The following is a 21,873-nucleotide window of genomic DNA, read 5'->3' on the forward strand; positions in this document are numbered from 1 at the left end:
AAGGCAGTGGGAGAAGGTGGCAGAGGCAGAAAACCTGCAAGGCCCAGAGCCTAAGTGACACATGTTCAACAAGAGTGGACACAGACGCTGCTGGAGTGAGATGGAGGGATGAAGGGTTGACATCCTTCAGACATAATCAAGGTAACCTCACGTTGCCATCTGTGAAGAAGCCTGCAAAGGGCTGCGCAGGAGAAAAGGACTCTGCCAGAGAAGCCAGGAAGAAACGCAGGGGTGGAGGGAACAGAAGGTTCAGGAATAGAACTTCCAAGGTAAGAAATCCTCCCTGGCTTGTAGGAGGGATCTCTGGGTTGGGGGAAAAGACCACCGAGAGCTGTCCTACTCAGCCTGCTTCTGAGATGGGCAGATGAAAGACTCTAGCAGGACCAGGTATCAAGGACTCTATCGTCCTCTCTCGCCCACCACTGAGGCCTTGGAGGGAATTGATGTCTTTACAATAGCAGTCTTTCTCTGCAAGTACTTAGTCTATGTTTCTGTTCACTTAGATATTCCAGTAAATTTTTATCATTTTCTCCACAAAGAGCTTGTGCACCTATTGTTAAATTGATTACTAAATACTTTATTTTTGTTGCTATTACAAATGGTGTATTTATTAAAACTTTTATTGCAGTATAACATAAAGTACACAAATCAATTGTACAGCTTGACTTTTTTTTCTTTAATTTCTTTATTATTATTGTTATTGTTACAGATGTTTCTCCTTTTTGCCCCATTGACACCCTCCTCCCAGTCCTGCCGCCAGCATTGTTGTCTATGTCCATGGTTACGCACACACCCATATAAGTTCTGTGGTTTATCTCTTCCCTCCCTCCCGTCCCCCTCTTCTGAGGTTTGTCAGTCTGTACCCTACTTCTATGTCTCTGGGTCTATTTTGTTTATCAGTTTGTTTTGTTCATTATATTTCACAAATAAGTGAGATCATGTGATATTTGTCTTTCTCTGCTTGGCTTGTTTCACTTAGGATAATACTCTCCAGGTCCCTCCATGTCGTCTCAAAGGATAAGAGATCTTTCTTTCTTACAGCTGCACAGTACTCCATTGTGTATATGTACCACAGCTTTTTTATCCATTCGTCTACTGATGGACACTTGGGCTGTTTCCAGATCTTAGTGATTGTAAATAGTGCTGCTATGAACATAGGGGTACATATATTCTTTCTGATTGGTGTTTCAGGCTTCTTAGGGTATATTCCTAGAAGTGGGATCACTAGGTCAAATGGCAGTTCAATTTTTAATTTTTTGAAGTAACACCATAGTGTTTTCCATAGTAGCTGCACAAGTCTGCATTCCCACCAGCAGGGTACTAGAGTCCCCTTTTTGTCCACACCCTCACCAGCACTTGTTGTTTGATGATTTGTTGATGGCAGCCATTGTGACAGGTGTGAGGTCATACTTTATAGTTGTTTTAATTTGCATCTCTCTGATAATTAGTGACGTCGAGCAGTTTTTCATATGTCTCTTGGCCATTTGTATGTCCTGTTTGGAGAGGTATCTATTTAGGTCCTCTGCCCACTTAAAAAAAAAAAAAATTTTTTTTTCTTTATTGATTTTTAGGGAGAGAGGGAGAGGGAGGGAGAGATAGAAATATTGATGAGAACCCTGGCCGGTTTGGCTCAGCGGTTAGAGCATCGGCCTGCGGTCCAGAGAGACCCAGGTTGGTTCCCCCTAAGGGCATGTACCTCGATTGCAGTTTGTCCCCGGCCCTGGTTGGGTGGTGCGGGAGGCAGCCACTCGATGTGTCCCTTTCATGTCGATGTTTCTCTCTCTCTCTCTCTCTCTTTGTCTCTCTCCCTCCCTCCCTCCTACTCTATGTGAACAAAAATGAAAAAATATACTTGGGTGAGGATAAAAAAAAAGAAAAGAAATATCAGTGAGAGAGAATGCCTCCTCTATGGCCTCCACTGGGGGTTTGGCCCACAACCTGGGCATGTGCCCTGCCCGGAATCAAACCAGCTGCCTGTTGGTGCATGGGTTGACGCTCAACCACTGAGCCACACCGGCCAGGCCCTCTGCCCAATTTTTTAAAAAATCCTCAACCGAGGACATTTTCCCATTTTTGTTTAGATAGAATGGGAGGAAGAGAGAGGAAGAGAGAGAGAGAGTGAAACATTGATGTGAAAGGGACACATTGAGTGGCTGCCTCCCACACAACCCAACCGGGGCTGGGGACAAACCGCAACCGAGGTACGTGCCCTTAGCGGGAACCGAACCCAGGTCTCCCTGGACCACAGGCCAATGCTCTAACCGCTGAGCCAAACTGGCCAGGGCTCCCTTTCCATTTTGATGCTGGTTTCTTTTGCTGTGCAGAAGCTCTTTTATATCTTCCTCTATTTCTTTTGCAATGACCTGTAGTTTTCCGCAAAGAGCTCTTTTACTTCTTTGGTTAAGTTTATTCCTAGGTATTCTAATACAGCTTGACTTTTATATATGTATATATTTATGTAACCAAATGATGTTTTTTAAAGTTATACTTTCTGACGGGTGCTGATAATAGAAATACAATAGATTTTTTATGTTGATCTTTTTCTGTATTGATCTTGTACCCAGCAATCTTGCTAAACTCACTTATCAATTCTATCTGAATTTTCTTTTAGGGTTGCTACACATGCAATAATTTCACCTCCAAATGCTAACATTCTTGTTTCTTTCCAGTCCTTATATATTTTTGTCATCATTTAGTGGACTGGCTAAAACTTCCATTGTTGAATTGACCTGGGTTATTGAGAGCAGGCATTCTTGACTTGTTCATTTTAAGAGGAATGCTTTCCTCATTTTCCCGTAATTGTGATGTGTGCTATAGAATTTTTGAAGATGTCCTTTATAAGATTATGGGTTTTTTTCTTTAATATCAATGCTTGTTGAATATTTTGAGTATTTTTCTACATCAATAGAGATAAACTTTTTCCCTTCAATGCCCTAAAGGGTTCCTATTTCTCCAAACACAGTTTTTTTATCTTTGATAAATGTCTTTGCTATATATTTATTTTCAGGTTTCCTTCCTCAGTTCTCCCTCTCTACCCATCCATTAAGTGTTGGTCTTCAACAGCTTCCTCCTTCACTCCTCTTCTCACTCTTATTTTCAAGTTTCTGATTTTTCTTTTTCGGTTTCCTAAGATACCAAAGATTGGGATAAGAATAGGGTTTTCAGACATTATTTTTCCTCCCACAGTCAGCTCCCCTCAATAGCAGGTTTGAATCCAAGTTAAAGCCCTGGATGAGAGGATAGGTGGCTTGAGTTCCAGTTCTGTCATCTCCAGTTATGTACCAAGTTCCCTGTCTTTCAGTCGTATAAATATAATCCCTGTCCTGCCTACCCCAGGACTGTTTGGAAACTCAGATGAGTTAATATAGTAGAACCATTCTGCAAATTATTCACAGGTTGTTTTTGTTACCAAGATAGTTGCAGGTGGCTGAGATAATAGATACAGCTTGTGTTTAAAACTAGTGGAATCTAGACCCACTCCCAATTAGTGTAACTCTGTACTTATTGCTTATGAAAGGACATAAATGGAGCCATTTTTTAAAGTTTTATTTCATTTATTCCTCACCTGAGGATATTTTTCTACTTATTATCAGATAGAGTGGGAGGGAGAGAGAGAGAAACGTCAATGTGAGAGAGAGAGACAATTGGTTGCCTCCAGCAGGACCCCAACCAGGGCCCCAAGCAGGGCCCTGCCATCTAACCACAACTGAGGTACATGCCCTTGACCAGAATCGAAGCTGGGACTCCTTGTTCCGTAGGCCAATACTCCAACCGCTGAGCCAAACCGGCCAGGGTAAATGGAGCTATTTTTAATTGGAACCAAAACCTCCATTCTAGAGGAACTGCATTACTCATCTTGTTCCTTGAAACTTTGGACTGGGCTAAATCACAACTATTTACAGAGGTAAAATGAGCAGGAAAGCAGACCTCTTGATCACAGGAGACTGATGATTACAGATCTTCTATCTGAAGATAGAATCGGTACCTCATCCTGTACAGTCAAGAGTAACTCAGCTTGTCAGCACCAATAGATTTTTTTTTCTTCTTTTCCTGTAATTATTCCTTTTCTTTCATGAAAACCCCTTGCTTTCACCCTGTAATTAGGATACTATTTGGGTTTCTGCCTGAATCTGTGCTCCAGGAATTGCAATTCTTAGAATCCCAAATAAACGCTGAACTTGTCAACTTTTTTTTTTAAGGTTGACACAATTAACTTTTCTAAACCTTCATCTAGCTTGCACATAACAAGTGCAAAGCACTTGACACACAGTAACAGTTCAGTGAACTTAGTGATTTTTAAATGGAGATAACGCATGTGCAGGTTAGTCTGAAAAAAACAAAATACCCCATAAACGGAAGCTTACCCTCCGTGGGTTCGAGACTCTGAAGGCCCTAAACCCGTTCTCCAGCACCAGTTAACGTGTCCAGGTACGGAGCCGGTCTGGTGAGGAGTCTGCAGAAAAAAAAAGCCTCCTCTTCTGAGCCTCAATCCCCACTGTCGAGTTTCCATGGAGCGTCAAGCTGCATCCAATGTCCCTAAATTTGGTGAGAAATGCCTAAATGACCGGGGAATGGGCTGACGCAGCCACTCTCATGTCCGCGTGAGGGCGCCAGCTTCCACTTCGGGGCCAGTTCTACGCGGCGGGAGACAACGAGCCGCAATCCAGTCGGGGGGACCAGTGCGCTCCCTACTGCAGTCGCTAAGGGGCGCTCGTCCCGCCCTCGCCCCACAGATGTCCTCGTTTGCGCACGCGTGATTCCTTTCCTCCAGCGTCCCGCCCCCACCAGCAGTTCCGTTCAAGTGGCGTATTTGAGGCACTTCTGACGTAGGGGCGGCGGGCGGAGCCCAGCGGAAGCCCAGCGCGACTACTGCCAGAGGAGAAGCGAGGCCGGAAGTGTGACTAACCGGCCGGCCTCCCGGGCGCCGGCAGAGCTGGAAGGAGACAGGCGCCGGCCCGACGGGTGTGGCCTCGGGAGGCGGAGGGCGCTGCGATTGGCTCTCGGTTGTGGCGACGGCGACGATTGGCCCCTGCGTGCGGAGCGAAGTGAGTGTGGTGGCAGCCGTTGGAATTCAAAAGCGGCGGGTGTGGCGCGGGTTGGTGGCTGCAGGAGCCCGGAGCGTTGGTGCTCTGCGTCGCGAGCGGGCGAAAGAACGCGGGTCCCGCGAGGCGCGGCGCCCTGTCCTCTTCCATTGCGCCCCCTGGCACGTGTGGCACGGACTGGATATGGAGCCGCAGGTGAGTAGGGCCGGCGCCGGTCTCCTGTCCCGGAGAGCGGGGACGACGGGCGGCCACCCCGATGCTGACAGCTCCCCCCCACCCGGGCTCCCGGCCCCGGGCCCCGGCCGGCCTCATTCCAGCCTGCTTGGAGGGCGAAGCCTGCGCCCCCGAGCGAAAGCCTGATGGGTTGGGTTAGGAGTGAAATTGGACACAGTGAATACTAATAGGCAACACTTTTGAGGCGTTTTGCTGCAGAAGGCAACAAAGAAGAAAGTTAGTAGCTGGCAGAAAAAGCAGAGTCAAGAAACACTTTGGGCTGGAAGAAATAATAGCATGTGTTGCATACTGATTGGAATGATGTAGAGGAGAGAAGGGTTGCTGAAGTTCGTGGCTAGGTGAGGGGGCGGGATCTCAAGCACACTTAGGAGCAGGAAAGTGGGTATAGGAGGGGTTGGATGAATATCTGTTTTATAGATTAAGTGCTTATGCTAATTGTGCAAAGTTGGGAGTCATCGTGTCTAGCTTTATAGATGGGAGAAAACGAAATACTGTTCTTGGAGTTGTCTTGAATAAACAAACCTTTGAACACATTTTCTGAACCCACACGAATTTCAGGATGGTAGATCCTTAGTAGAACCACTGTGGTAGTGCAGAGAGACTGAAGGGCATGGGTTTATAAAAAAAAAAAAAAAATCAGTGTTTGATCTTGGAAAATTTAAAGAGAAATTTGGTTTTAATGCTACATTTGATTAAACTAAATTAAAGTAGTATTCTTGTGCACATTTCTGCGGTGACAGGGAACCCCCCCCCCCTTTTTTTATTTGTATAGAAACCAATGGTTTGGATGTATTACACAATTTAAGTATTCTCCCACTGATGGACATCCGAATTTATTCTTTTAAAAATGCCCTGGCCGGTTTGGCTCAGCAGTTGGGGCGTCAACCTGTGGACCAGAGAGTCCCAGGTTCAGTTCCCGCTAGGGCCAGGTACCAAAAAAAAAAAAAAATGTATTGAGCCCTACCTACATGGTTGTACAACATACGTTGTACTAGGCACTCTGGTTATATAGTTGTGCACAAAACAGATATGTTCATGTGATGCCCACAATCTAATGTAAGGAAAGACAATAAACTAAAATGTAAGAAACCAGGGTATCAAGTTGCTTCAGAGTTTTCTCTATAGTGATGCACTGTGAACATTCATGAATATATCTGTTTGAATCACAAGTAGCTCCAAGTCACTTTCCCAAAGCTGAACTTCACAAACTAGCCCTTCAGGTACTCTGTTATTTCTTACAACTGCATGTGAATCTAAAATGATTTTTTTTTTAAATCCTCACCCGAGGACATTTTCCCATTTTTTTGTTCAGATAGAGTGGGAGGGAGTTGAGAGGGAGAAAGAGAGAGAAACATTGACGTGAAGGGACACATTGAGTGGCTGCGACCCGCACAACCAGGGCCGGGGACAAACTGCAACCGAGGTACATGCCCTTAGTGGGAACCGAACCCAGGTCTCTCTGGACCGCAGGCCAACGCTCTAACCACTGAGACAAACCGGCCAGGGCTAAAATGATTTTAACATGAAAAGTTAAAATACAAAACTACTACTTCCTCCTGTGATCTTGATTAATGGAACCATGGGAGGTATCTTGGAGTCAGCCTGAACTCCTCAGTCGCCCTCACTGCCTGCCCTCTGTCTCCCTCCCCAAAGGCAGCTCCCAGTCAGGTCCATACAGTGGTCTCTTTTACCTGAGGTTTTGCTTTCCCTGGTTTTAGTTACCCACCGTCACAGTCAACTGTGTTCCAAAATATGTAATGGAAAATTGCAAAAATAAACAGTTCATAAGTTTTTAAAAATATGTTTTTATTGATTTTTAGGGGGGGGGGATCTTGATTGGTTGCCTCCTACATGCCCCCTACTGGGGATCACATGTGCCCTGACCTGGAATTGAACAGATGGCCTTGATCCATGGGTCGTAGTTCAACCACTAAGCCACTCCGCTGGGCAACAATTCATATGTTTTAAATTGTGTGCCATTCTGTCCATGCCTACCCGTTCTGTCCAGCCTGGAACATGAATCATCCCTTTGTCCAGCATCTCCATGCTGTATCTGCTACCTGTCTGGTGGTCACTTAGTAGCCGTCTTGGTTATCAGATCAGCTGTCAGGTATCACAGTGCTTGTGTTCAAGTTACCCTTATTTTACTTAGCAATGATTCCAAAGCCATTCACATCACTTTTATTACATTAAAATTGTTCTGTTTTATTAGTTATGGTTATTAATCTCTAAATTAAACTTTACCATAGGTGTGTGTATATAGGAAAAACGTAGTGCATATAGGATTCGGTACTTGGTTAGATTTCAGGCGTCCACTGAGAATCTTGGAAGGTATCTCCTGCAGATAAGGGTGGGGGGACTGCTGTGCTTGGTTTCATGTAATTCAGCCCCTCTGACCTTTTTCTACTTAGCACTTAGACTCTTAGACCAGTCCCTTTCAACTAAGTTCCTTGAGGATTAAGCTCTAATGCCCTAAGGCATCCTCTGTGTCTAATGAATTTACTTCTCTCTCAACACCTGGAGTTTAGGAGCTGTATATATTCTTGGGAGAACTGAGAAAATAGATGGTTTTCTGTAGAGTTTAGTTCTCTTGTGGTACCCCAGTTAGTTCTCTTGTGGTGCCTTAGAAAATAAGCTATGGGAAGGCAGAGACGTCATGTTCATTACTCTCCAATACCTAGAACAGTCTGTTACAGAGCAGTCTTTTAACAAATCTTAGTGCAAAAATCCTTGTTGAATGGGTGAAGTCTCTGTCTCTGATACCCCTCATCTATTTCTCTTTATTCTTCACTTTGCTCATTCACTTTTTTTTTTTTAATCTTCACCCGAGGACATTTTTCTATTTATCTTCAGACAGAGTGGGAGGGAGGAGGTGGGGTGGGGCAGGGGGAGAGAGAGAGACATCTGTTTGGTCATCTCCCACACAACCCAGACCAGGACTGGGGAATGAACCGCAACTGAATTACATGCCCTTGGCTGGAATTGAACCTGCGACTCTTTGGTCCTTGGGTTGACGCTCTAACTGCTGAGTCAAACCGGCCAGGACAGCTCATAGTTCACTTTTTCGTACAAATCTAGTCATATTATTCTTCTGACTAAAAGGCAGCAGTGTTGCTCTTGCCTTCAGTAAACCAGATTCTTTTTTTTTTTTTTAATTTTTTTATCCTCACCCGAGGATATTTTCCCATTTGTCTTCAGGTAGAAAGAGAGAAACATTGACATGAGAGGGACACATCGACTGGTTGGCTCCTGCATGACCCCGACCAGGGCTGGGGACGAACCACAACTGAGGTACATGCCCTTGACCAGAATTGAACCCGGGACTCGTTGGTCTTCAGGCAGATGCTCTACCGCTGAGCCAAACCGGCCAGGGCAGTAAACCAGATTCTTTATCATGGCATACCGATTGCCACAACGTTTTTTGCCTCTGCTCTCATCTCCCCATTTTCTTTTTTCTTTTTTTTACATCCTCACACAAAGACATTTTTCCACTTATTTTCAGACAGAGTGGGAGGGGGGAAGAGAGAGAAAGAGAGACATCGGTGTGAGAGACTCTGGCCCGCAGGCCAACACTCTAAACGTTGAGCCAAACCAGCCAGGGCTCATCTCCCCACTTTCTATGCAATTCCCTGTGTTCAGCTGAACAGAACAATTTGTCATTTGTTGAATGCACTCTTCCTTGCTTTTTGCCTGGAATGCTCTTGCCTGAAACTCATCAAGCCAACTTTTTCTCATCCTCAAGGCTTTGCCTAAAATTACTCTTTAGCCCTGGCTGATGTGGCTTAGTGTTTAGAGCATCAGCCCTCCGACCAGAATACTTTTTAGAAGTATTCTCTAATATAATAATCTCCTCATTAAATTAGATGCCCACACCCTCCTCTGGGATCTGTTTTTTATTTTTGTTAATCCTCACCTGAGGATATTTTTTCCTTTGATTTTTAGAGAGAGAGATTGATATAAGAAAGACACATCAATTGGTTGCCTCCTGCATGCACCCCAACTAGGGCTGGGGAACAAACCCTCAATCCAGGTACATGCCCTTTGACCAAAAATCAAACCTGAGACTCTCCAGTGCTCGAGGCAATGCTCTAACCATTGAGCACACGCGCCATGGCTGGGATCATTTTATGATAGCACTAAGTAAAGTTTTAATCAGCCCTTTAAATGCTTCCCTTCCCACTGTCCCATGAGCATCTTGAGGGCACAGACCACAGCTGCTACTCCAGAACCTAGATCATTTCCTGACACTTAAAAGGCACTTAGTAAATGTTGAGTGAATGATGTATACTGAAGGGAAGAGAGAGACTGGCCTGGAAATTAAGTTACTGTGAAAATCAGAAGCTGATCTATACACTGCTCTCCTGGTGATGGGATTGGAGTAGGGTAACTAATTGTCCTTCTTTGCATGGGAATGATCTGATTTTAGCACTGAAATTCCTGTGTCCTAAGAAACCCCTCAGTTCTGGTCAAACCAGAATGGTTGGTAACCGTGGGGTGGACATAATCCCACAGCACTGAATTGTGCTGCTTATAGGAGAGGTTCTCTTTCTTTCCCTGTGTGCTCACCTCACATACTTTGGTGGTCTTCAAACTGGTCATGCTACTTCCTAGTCTTTTCCATGCAAGTCAGCCTACTTACAACTCATTCTTATTCTTTATAATAGGCTCTTTGCATATTTTTCAGAATACAGTCAGCCCTCGTTTATCACGGTTAATCAGTTCCAGATTCGACCGCGATAAGTGAATTTCCCCGAAGTAGGATTCTTTTTGTTTATACACAGTCGTCCCTCGCCACTTCGTCCATGGTCATGGCTTCACTCTATTGCCGTTTTTTCAAAAAACCACGATAGAGCCCTGGCCGGTTTGGTTTAGTGGTTAGAGCGTTGGCCTGTGGTCCAGAGAGACCCAGGTTCAGTTCCCGTTAAAGGCACGTACCTTGGTTGCAGTTTGTCCCCGGCCCTGGTTGGGTTGTGTGGGTGGCAGCCACTCGATGTGTCCCTTTCACTTCAATGTTTCTCTCTCTCTCCTTCCCACTCTATCTGAACAAAAAAATGGAAAAATGTTCTCCAGTGAGGATAAAAAAAACAACAACAAAAACCTGCGATAGAATGAAGCCGCAACTGTTGAAGCGTGAAGTGGCGAGGCACAACTGTGTGCCTAATCAGAAACTGTGTCTGGTTCTCCATGTGTGCAGGGCTAAAGCCTAAACTCCTTTGGCATCAAAGCCCCAGATTGGCTGATGACCTTAGACAAGCTATTTTACCTCTCAGTACCTCCTCTGGGCTGCTGTGAGGATTAAGTAGATACAGATAAAGCACTTAAAACAGTTCTTTTTTTTTATCCTCACCTGAGGACATTTTTTCATTTTTTGTTCAGATAGAGTAGGAGGGAGAGAGAGGAAGAGAGAGAGAGAGAAACATTGACATGAAAGGGACACATCGAGTGGTTGTCACCCACACAACCCAACCAGGGCCGGGGACAAACTGCAACCAGGTTATGTGCCCTTAGCGGAAACCGAACCCAGGTCTCTCTGACCATAGGCCAATGCTCTAACCACTGAGCAAAACCGGCCAGGGCAAAAGCACTTAAAACAGTTCTTAATGTTACCTACTCCTAACCCAGTCTTCAGGCTTATCTATCTTCTCCTCACTTATTATTCTCAGCTCTTGCTAAAAGGGCCTGTTGGTTTCACAGCCACACCACATGTGTTTGAGTTTTTGCCTTCTAAAAGGGGTGTCCATTTGTCTCTGCTTGTTTAACTGCTACCCTTAGAGTTAGCTGAAGTCCAAAGTCTGCGCAGCTTCTCCCTGAGAGACGGTTCCCACTCCTGCACTGTGTCCCACTCCTCCATGCTTTTTTGGCTGGCACATAATCGTGGTACAAGAGGTACAAGTTAATGCTGTTGGTGGTGATGTTGAAAACTAGGCCGGGGGCCAAAAAGTGGAGGTCTTTGGGCATTTGGGTTCTAGGGTGTTGTCTTAAGAGTCTCTTTTTTCCCAGCAGAGGTCTCCTTTGTTGGAAGTGAAGGGGAACTTAGAGTTGAAGAGACCCCTAGTCAAGGCCCCTTCCCGGCTGCCTCTCCCAGGAAGCAGGTTTAAGAGGGGGCTTGACCAGATGGAGGATGTCTTGGAGCCTGAGAAGGTGAGCTGGGTTTGGAAAGCTGTGCGTGTGTGTGAGTGAGAGAGAGAGAGAATGTAAATCAATCAGGAAAGATAACTATGGACCCTGTCCTCCTTTATCTCTAGAAAAGGACGCGAGGCCTGGGCACAGCAACCAAATTTACCTCGTCCCACCCCAGAGCACCAGCCATCACCACAGTGCCACAGGCACAAGGCCAGACCACAGGTGGGCTCTGGGAGTGGACAGAGATAAGTGCTTTCTAATTTACCTTTTCTTTTCTTTCAATTTTAGCTTATTTTGAATAGCTAATATGTTTTATGTGTTTCAAAATTTCAAAGGCACAAAAGTTGTTATACTTTTGAAACATCTCCTTCCTACCTCTGTCCCCCAGCTACCCAGTTCCCCTCCCTAGGAACAGTTGTGTGTCCTTCCACGGATACTCTTTTTTAAATTTTTTTTTCCCTTTATTGATGTTTAGAGAGAGAGAGAGAAAAGGAGAGGGAGAGAGAGACAGAAACATCAGTGAGAGAGAACATTGATTGGCCATCTCCTGCATGCCTCCCACTGGGGATCAGGCCTGCAACTTGGGCATGTGCCCTGACCAAGAATTGAACCGGTGGCCTCCTGGTGCATGGGTCCACGCTCAACCACTGAGCCACAATGGTCAGGCCTTCCAGGGATATTCTATGGGTATTCAAGCAAATACAGCATGTTCCTCAACATCATTTTACATAGATGTGGGATACTTTTCCTTTTTTTTATCCTCACCCAAGGACATTTTCTCATTTTTTGTTCAGACAGAGTGGGAGGGAGAGAGAGGAACAGAGAGAGAGAAACATCGACGTGAAAGGGACACATTGAGTGGCTGCCACCCACACAACCAACCAGGGCTGGGAACAAACTGCAACCGAGGTATGTGCCCTTGGCGGGAACTGAACCCGGGTCTCTCTGGACCGCAGGCCGACGCTCTAACCGCTGAGCAAAACTGGCCAGGGCTAGATGTAGCATACTTTTTCATATGGTTCTGCCCCCGTGCTCTTTTTGTTTCTCTTGGTCCACCTTGTTTCTTGGTATGTTCAGTAATTTCTAGTCCTAGGAAAGGATATCTTTAGATGCTGGCCAAATGTAGGGAAAAAGGAAAGTTTTCTTATTTCTAATCCTCAGTAAAAGCAACTGCTCTGCCCCTGGCCCAGCCAGAGTACATGCCACCTGGAGAATGATGGCTCTTTTCCTCCCATTTCCCGACAGCTCCAAAAGTTCCCAAGAAGACAGGACCCCGATGTTCCACAGCTGTTGTCACAGGTAATTAGACTTTAAAAGCTGGGCTGAGAAGGAGTTTAGGGTAATGTGAAGGAAGAATGATGGAAGTAGAAGGTTGCTATGCTAAAATTCCTGATGTTAACTCCCTGATTCTCTAGTGTTGAAGAATCAGAAGCCAGGCCCTGCTGTGCCTGCCCAGAAGCCTGGCAGTAGGTGACAAACACAACTGTGGGGTGAGAGGCTGGGATAGGGAAGAGGAGGTGGTGAGTACCCAGAAGAATCCATCTGGTCTCTTCTACATCTGGAGGAGAAGGAGCTGTAGCATCAGGAGTGGAGGTCCTAAAGGCTAGGAGGGAGGAGAGGGAACCAAGACTTCCTTGACCTTTGTCCTTTCTGTGCCCATTTTAGCAGCAGCTGCTCCTCCCAAGTTGGGAGGTAAGAAACCCAGCAAACGTCCGGCCTGGGACTTAAAGGGTCAGTTATGTGACCTAAATGCAGAGCTGAAATGCTGCCGTGAGAGGACTCAGACTTTGGATCAGGAGAACCAACAGCTGCGGGTCCAGCTCAGGGAGGCCCAGCAGCAGGCCACAGCCCTGGGGGCAGAACGCAGAACACTAGAAGGGGAGTTGACCAGGGTACGGGCCCAGGCCGAGCAGGGCCAGCAGGAGCTGGGGAACCTGAGTGCCCGTGTCCTAGAGCTGGAAGAGCGGCTGGGCACGCAGGAGGGCTTGGTGCAAGAGCTCCAGAAAGAACAGTTGGAATTGCAGGAGGAACGGAGGGAACTGGCTACCCGGCTGGAGGAGCAGGAGGTAAGGGCCAGCTTCTCACCAAGTGCTGCTCCTCCTTTCCAGATGTGGGTTTGGAATTCCTGAACACCTCTGTCCAGCAGTATACCTCTGTCCTCTACCCTTTTTTTTTACAATAGCTTTCTTTTCTTTTTAAAGATTATTTTATTGCTGGCCGGTGTGGCTCAGTGGATTGAGTGTCGTCCCATGGACTGAGAAGTTCCAGTTCAATCCCAGTCAGGGCACATACATGCCCGGGTTTCGGACTTGGTCCCCAGAAGGGGGGAATGCAGGAGACAGCCAATCGATTTTTCTTTCTCTTTTCTCCTTTCCTGTCTTTAAAAAAATTAGTAAACATTTTTTTTTTAAAAAGGGTTTTTTGTTTTTTTTAATCCTCACCTGAGGATGTTTTTACAATAATCTTCAGAGCTGGAGGGATAGAGGGAGGAAGAGAGAGAGAGATAGAAACATCTGATGTGAAAGAGACACATCGACTGGTTGCCACCCACACAACCCCAACTGGAGTGGGGATGAACCGCAACAGGTATGTGCCCCTGGCCGGAATAGAGCCCAGAACTCTGGTCCGTGGGCAACACTCTAACCACTGAGCCATACCAGCCAGGGCAAAAAAAAGGTTGTTCTTTATTTATTTATTTATTTTTTAGAGAGAGGAAGGGAGGGAGAGAGAGAGAGAAACATTGATGTGAGAGTGAAATATTGATCAGCTGCCTCCTACACGCCCCCTACTGGGGATCAAACCCACCACCTTGGCATGTGCCCCAACAGGGATTCGAACTGACAGCCTTTGATGCGTGGGACTACACCCAACACATCAAGCCACACTAGCCAGGGCTGGCTACCCTTTTTCACCACTCTGTTTTCATAGCTCTCCCAATCTGTCTCCCCTACTCCTCCATCCCCCTCTCTTTCTGTTAGTCTTTCCTGATCAAAAATTTCCATGCAACCCTGGCCGATTTGGCTCAGCAGTTAGAACATTGGCCTGTGGTCCGGAGAGACCTAGGTTCAGTTCCCACTAAGGGCACATACCTTGGTTGCAGTTTGTCCCCGGCCCTGGTTGGGTCATGTGGGTGGCAACCACTCAATGTGTCCATTTCACATCGATGTCTCTCTCTCTCTCTCTCACTCTCTCTCTCTCTTCCTCTCCCTCCCTCCCACTCTATCTGAACAAAATATCGAAAAATGTCCTCAGGTGAGGATTAAAAAAAAAATTCCCATGCATTCTCTCTCCCACTTATGTTCATTCAACAACTTGGTGAGCACCCATAGATTGAATTATTTGCAATCTCTCAAATGACTCAATTCTCACTTGGGGTTTTTTGGGTTTTTTTTTTCCCTATTGATTTTAGAGAGAGAGAAAGGGAGAGAGATAGAAACATCAATCAGAGAACGTTGGTTGGCCGCCTCCTGCATGCCCCCCACTGGGAATCAGGCCCACAACCTGGGCATGTGCCCTGACCGGGAATTGAACTGGCGACTTCTTGGTGCAGTGGTCAACGCTCACCCACTGAGCCACACAGGCCAGGCTCTCTTGGGAATGTTCTTTCTGTACTCCATCCTTCCCTTGGTTCACTCCTATACTTTTGGGTGTCAGCCTAGACATCATCTTCCTGTACCCCTTCTGAATATGTCCAGTGCACTCCCTATTCTAATACCGTGATTCCTATTTTTCTTATCTCTCTTTTGAATCCTCATCGGTGGATATTTTTCCATTGATTTTCAGATGGAGTGGGAGGGAGGGAGAGAAAGAGAAACATTGATGTGAGAGAGACACATCAATTGGTTGCCTCCCACATGACCCCAACCAGGGTACGTGACCTTGACTGGAATCGAACCTGCGACTCTTTGGTGTGTGGGCCAACACTCTAACTGCTGAGCTAAACCGGCCAGGGCCTTATCTCTTTCTTTACCAGACTGAAGTTTTTGGAGGCAGGGACCACCCCACCTCTGCCCCCCACCCTGTCATGACTTGTTTTGATTCATGGTTGCATCTCGCTCTCTGTGTCTGTTTTGTTCTGGGCAGAGGAGGCTTCAGGCATCAGAAGCAGCTCTTTCAGGCAGCCAAGCAGAGGTGGCATCTCTGCGCCAGGAGGCAGCAGCCCAGGCGGCCTTACTGGCTGAGCGGGGAGAACGTCTCCATGGGCTAGAGATGGAGCGCCGGCGACTACACAACCAGCTACAGGAGCTCAAAGGCAACATCCGTGTGTTCTGTCGGGTCCGCCCTGTCCTTCCAGGGGAGCCCACCCCACCCCCTGGCTTCCTTCTGTTTCCCTCTGGCCCTGGTGGGCCTTCTGATCCTCCAACCCACCTCAGCCTCTTTCGGTCTGATGAGCGGCGTGGGACCCTGAGTGGGGTGCCAGCCCCCCCGACCCGCCATGACTTCTCCTTTGACCGGGTGTTCCCACCAGGGAGTGGACAGGATGAAGTATTTGAGGAGATTGCCATGCTTGTCCAGTCAGCTCTGGACGGCTACCCAGTATGCATCTTTGCCTACGGCCAGACAGGAAGCGGCAAGACCTTCACAATGGAGGGTGGGCCTGGGGGAGACCCCCAGGTGGAGGGGCTGATCCCAAGGGCCCTGCGGCACCTGTTCTCTGTGGCCCAGGAGCTGAGCGGCCAGGGCTGGACCTATAGCTTTGTAGCAAGCTATGTAGAGATCTACAATGAGACTGTGCGAGACCTCCTGGCCCCTGGGACACGGAAGGGCCAGGGGGGTGAGTGCGAGATTCGTCGGGCAGGGCCAGGAAGCGAGGAGCTTACTGTCACCAATGCCCGCTACATTCCTGTCTCCTGTGAGAAAGAGGTAGGCACTGATGGCACTGTGACTGGAAAATGGGGAGGCGTGGACAGGGCGATGTGAGGTGGAGATGGATAGAGAAGAGAGCAGGAGAGCACTGAAGGATAAAGGGAAGGGAAGGTGTGGGGATCAATTGCTACATTCAGTTTGGGCTGGGGGACTGGAGGTAGATCTGCCTTAATAACCAGGGAGTGGGGAGGAGAGGCACCCTCCGGAGCAGGGCTTCGCTGGCCCCTCCCTGCCCAGTGCCTCTCGCGCTCATTCCTATTGCTTTCCTTGCGCAGTGCACTTGAACCGTGTTGCCCTCCTGCTCCTTCCTGAGCCTGTTAGTCACACTCTGATCTGTCGGGGCCTTTGTGCTTGCTGCTTCCTTTTGCCTGAATGGCCCTCTTCTGAAATGGCTTGTTCCCTCACTGCCTTAACATCTGGCCATCCTGTCTAAAACTGCAACCCTCACCTCACACACACTCCTTATTTTTCTGTTTTATTTTACTCCTTAGTATTTTTTTTTTGTCATTTCACTGGCTAGAAAGAAAACTCCCAGAGGGCAGGTGCTCACTTGTGTACATTGCCATTCCTGACATCACTCTGACTTCCTGCCTGCCTTTGCCCCTCGTTCTTCCCTCTCCACAGGTGGAGGCTCTGCTTCACCTGGCCCGCCAGAACCGGGCTGTAGCCCGCACAGCCCAGAATGAGCGGTCATCACGCAGCCATAGTGTGTTCCAGCTGCAGATCTCTGGGGAGCACGCTGGACGAGGTCTACAGTGTGGGGCCCCCCTCAACCTTGTGGACCTGGCTGGGAGCGAGCGGCTAGACCCTGGCTTAGCCCTTGGTCCCGGGGAGCGGGAACGTCTTCGGGAAACACAGGCCATTAACAGCAGCCTGTCCACGCTGGGACTTGTTATCATGGCCTTGAGCAACAAGGTGGGAATGGGGTTGGGCAGGTGGGACCTGGGGCTGACTTGTGCTGAACCCTCTCCCATCCTGATCACTTGTCCCTGTCAACCTTCTAGGAGTCCCATGTGCCATACCGGAACAGCAAACTCACCTATCTGCTGCAGAACTCTCTGGGTGGCAGCGCTAAGATGTGAGTGAAAGGGACAGGTGGAAGGGGTCGTGTGGGAACTGTAATGTTGGGGTCAGGGTGGGAAAGGGGAAACAGTGGAGACCTGGTCCAGGCTCCACCTGGCCACTAATGCTGGAGTTTGGCCCCCTCTCCTTTCTCCACAGGCTTATGTTTGTGAACATTTCTCCCCTAGAAGAGAACGTCTCCGAGTCCCTCAACTCTCTACGCTTTGCCTCTAAGGTGTGGTTACCACCAAGCCCATGCCCTGTCAGGACCCCTGGGTGACTGTGGGTTTCTGCATCCCAACCCCTTCTGTCCTTTAGGCCAGGGGCATATTCATCCAGAAAGGACTTATATTGGCCAGTTATCTGCAGCACACACCCACTTAGATCGATTTTTAACTATTGGCTTTCGGGGATTTTTAATTAAATTTTTAAAAACAGGTAGTTAAAAAGTCAAAACTGCATAGGAAGTTGTATACCACCCCTATCCACTTCATCCTCCCCACCTGTCATTTTTACATTTATTATTTTACTTATTCTAATGTTTCCTTTTACAAATAGAAGCAATATGCATGTGCTTATTCCCCTCCTCATATACAAGCCATCTCTCTCCCTCTCTCATATATATATGTATATTGTTCTGCACTTTGTTTTGCTTAACAAGACAGTCTCAAGGTTACTCCCCACTAGCACACAGATCATCCCATTGTTTTTACATCTGCCTAGGACTCCACTGTGTGGATGTACCAAAGTTGATCCACCAGTTCCCTCTACTGGGCACTTGGATTGTTTCCATCCTTTTTCTATTACAAACAAGGCCCTATTGACTGACCTTGTATGTGTGTCATTTTCTACTTGTTTAGTTACATCTCACTATCTAGGGAAAGGTTCCTTGCAATGGGATTGCTGGATCAAAAGAGTTAGAGGTGTTTCAGAGTGTTCCACATAGTGTGAGTTGAGGCTCCATGCCTCATGAGAGTCAGCTGTGGCCATGGCCATGCATTCTCTAAGAGACTTATGCTCCCTCCATTAGAATTAAGTCAGGCCCGGCTGGTGTGGCTGAGTGGTTGAGCATCAACTCATACATCAAGGTGTCACCGGTTCGATTCCTGGTCAGGGCACATACCCAGGTTGTGGGCCTGATCCCCAGTGGGGGTATGCAAGAGGTGGCCAGTTGATGTTCTCTCTCATCAATGTTTCTATCTCTCCCTCTCTCTCTAAAAATAAAAGTTTAAAAAAATTGTTAGATTTATTTTAAATCCTCACCTGAGGATATTTTTCTATGTATCTTCAGACAGAGTGGGAAAGAGGGAGGGAGGGGGGAGGGAGAGAGAGAGAGAGAGAGAGAAAGAAACATTGACGTGAGAGACATATAGACTGGTTGCCTCCTGCACGACCCTGTCGGGGTAAGGGACGAAATGTAACTGGGGTACATGCCCTCGACCAGAATCGAACCCGCAGCTCATTGGTCTGAGGGCCGATGTTCTAATCACTAAGCCAAACTGGCCAGGGCAGAAAGATTTTTTACTGCTGCCTCTGAAGGGTAATTTTTTTCTCTGGTTACTTATTTTTGTGAGGCGCTAGCCCTGTGATGGGTTCTGATTTATTCGGGGTCTCTGATCTGGTGTGCCTTTCTGTTGTACTGGGGCTTCAGCCTCTGTTGCTGTCATGGAAGTAGTCAGCCAGCGTAGCACCCTTATCTCATCTTCTGCTTTGATCAAGATTTCCCTTGCTATCTGGCAATTCAGTTAAAGTTATATCAACATCACTAACACCAAACAACATAAACTCTTTAGTATCCTCTAATACCCAGTTTATATTACATTTCACCTGATCGTTTCAGAAAAGTCTTTATACATTAGGCTTGTTCTGATAAGGATGAAGCAAGGGGCACCCATATAATTTAGTTGAAATTATCTATTAATCTACAATAACCCCACCCCCTTTGATGGCATTTATTTGAAGAAATAGGGTCAGTTATCCTACAACATAACCATATTCTGGATTTTCACTGGTTGCTTCCTCTTTCTTCCATAATTTTTGTTGTTTATTGATTAGATTTGAATCAGATTTAAATTTCTTAGCAAGAAAACTTACATGGGGCCCTGGCCAGTTTGGCTTAGCAATTAGAGCATCGGCCTGCGGACTGAAGGGTCTTAGGTTCGAATTCCAGTCAAGGGCATGTACGTGGGTTGCAGGTTTGTTTGTTTTTTTACAAGAACAAAGCTTATTTAGGCTTTTTAAAATACCAAAGGAACCAAATTAATCATTTATGTTGGCACCTTAAAAAAAAACACACCAGCATACATATTTATTTAAAAGTAAAAGTGTAGCAGGAGCAAAATCTCAATGAAATATATAACATATACATACATGCTCATTCAAGGCTTTCTGTACCAATGGCCAGCATTTCAAGTAAGCCTCTCTATTTTGGGAACAAAGTTGCAAAACTGCTCTCCTCCAACAGTCTTCTGGGATTGTCCTCTTTGGAAAAAGCTGGTTCCTTCCAACCATCAGGTACAGTGAGGAGTTCTGATTCATCTCGGTCCTTGGCTTCGACTTCTGGTCCATGGGTTGCAGGTTTGATACCTGGCCCCAGTCAGGGTCATGCAGGAGGCAGCCAATTGATGTGTCTTTCTCACCTCAATGTTTCTCTCTCTCCCCCTCCCTTCTACTAAAAACCAATGGAAAGATATCCTTGGGTGAGGATTAACAATAACAAAAACGAAAAGAAAAAGAACTTGCATGGGTGGTACACTTTTTTTTTTCCATTCTCGCCTGAGGATATTTTTTTCATTTATCTTCAGATAGAGTGGGGGGGGGGGGGGCATCCATGAGTGGAAGAAGGAATTCACAACCCAGGCACATGCCCTTGATTGGGAATCAAACTCGAGACCTTTGGTGTCTGGCCGACTCTAACCACTTGGCAACACCAGCCAGGGCAAGTTGTTTTACTTTTAATGATGCAATGTTGATCATTGGATTTGGGTGTTGTCAGCCTGATTTATCCATTGAAAACTCCCTATTGGCTTTTTCACTTGGTGATTTTTATCGCAGTGATCATACCCACGTCTGTTATTTCATTAGGGAGTGTAATGTGACTTTAATTTTCTCAGTTCTACATGTATTAGTCCAGATTCTTCTAAAAAGTACTTCCCATTCCCAGCTATGTGGTTACTCTGAAATTCAGTCCATATAGGAAAGGCAGTTATTGATAAATGCTGTATTCTTTATCAATATTCAATACTATAAACTGATATCCTGGCAATTTCCAAAAGTGATCAATGAGTTTTCATCAGGAGTTACCATTTTACAGATATTTATGTATTTGATATGTGTCCTTTGCAGTTGTCATTCTTTCTGATCATATTGCTTCATCTTTGTCCTGTGTCCTTTAGAGTGGTCCCCAGTAGTCTTTATTCCAGATTCATCTTGTACATTTCCTGCCCTCGACTAGGAATAATCGATTTTCCAAGGAGCTTTGGTTCCTAAATGAGTATTGTTACTGATCTACTTAGCTTATTAAACATTAGTGATGGGAGGACTTTGGCGTCTCTAGTCCATGGTATTGATAGAAATGAAGCTCCTTCTGTCTCTGCTCCTGTGTGGCACTTCCCTCACTTCTTAGGCCTTTTCACCTCTTCCAGACTTAGTAGGCCTAGTGGGCATAGAACTAACCATAACTGAGACCAGCATGAATCTGTCTTTAGAGCCCTTATTTCAGTATTCTCTGAGGGCAGCCCTAATATTGGGGGCTGGGAGGTGATCTTCAGAAACCTAGACTCTTGGTTACTCTAAAAACTTAATTATTTATATTCTGTCTATCTCCTCTGCCCACAGGTGAACCAGTGTGTTATTGGTACTGCCCAGGCCAACAGGAAATGAAGACAGATCCAGATCCTCTGGGAGCGGGGGTGGGGTTGAGGGATGCTTTAATTGGTGTAGTGGGGGTGTACTGTGTTACCTGGGCCTGTCCAATAAAGAAAAGTTTTTTGTTTTTGTTGTTTTAAATAAAGATTTTGTTAGCAGTTGCCCGAGAAAGGACATATTTTTCATATCTGTAAAGATGGGAATTGTGGATCTGTCCACTCTACTCAGCATTTGTGTGCCTTGCAGGGCAAGAGCCACCTCTTTTCTCCGATACCATGGAGTCAGGGTGGGGTTCGGCTCCCTTACCTTACCCCGTTGTCCACATCTAGGAGGTGTGCCCACCAGCTATCCACAGACACTAGTTGTTTCCTACTTGCCACAGGCCACCCTAGCCTCTGAAAGGTGGGAACTGGAGCCCAAGGCCGGCGCTGGCTCACCCTCCCACTAACCGCTAGCTCTGTTCCTCCCGCCCTTTCCCTGCCTTCCCGTTCGAATGGCCAGGGCTGGTCCTGCCCGCTGCCCATTGGCTGGCTCTCGGAGGCGTCACCGCCTCGGTTCTAGCCCTCCGGGTCCGCGCCCCTGCCCTGGGAGCGCGGGCCGGACGCACGCCCGCCGAGCCCCTCGCGCCAACCGACGACGGCCGCCGCCCCAGAAAGGAGGGGCTCAGTCCTACCAGGTG

The 21,873-nt window shown here is 46.8% G+C and overlaps 1 protein-coding gene across 1 annotated transcript; it reads left to right on the forward strand.

Moving 5' to 3' along the window:
* The first annotated feature begins 5,072 nt into the window (after positions 1-5,072).
* KIFC1 (kinesin family member C1) lies at positions 5,073-21,336 on the forward strand. The gene is made up of 11 exons (XM_036249033.1): positions 5,073-5,237; positions 11,280-11,417; positions 11,522-11,621; positions 12,645-12,698; positions 12,815-12,865; positions 13,065-13,465; positions 15,483-16,262; positions 16,890-17,180; positions 17,270-17,343; positions 17,487-17,562; positions 21,165-21,336. The coding sequence occupies exons 1-11, from the start codon at positions 5,226-5,228 to the stop codon at positions 21,207-21,209; spliced, it is 2,022 nt and encodes a 673-aa protein (XP_036104926.1). The 5' UTR covers positions 5,073-5,225; the 3' UTR covers positions 21,210-21,336.
* Positions 21,337-21,873: the final 537 nt, after the last annotated feature.

The sequence above is a fragment of the Molossus molossus genome, unplaced genomic scaffold (genome assembly GCF_014108415.1).
Source record: "Molossus molossus isolate mMolMol1 unplaced genomic scaffold, mMolMol1.p scaffold_m16_p_8, whole genome shotgun sequence".
NCBI classification, from domain to species: Eukaryota; Metazoa; Chordata; class Mammalia; order Chiroptera; family Molossidae; genus Molossus; species Molossus molossus.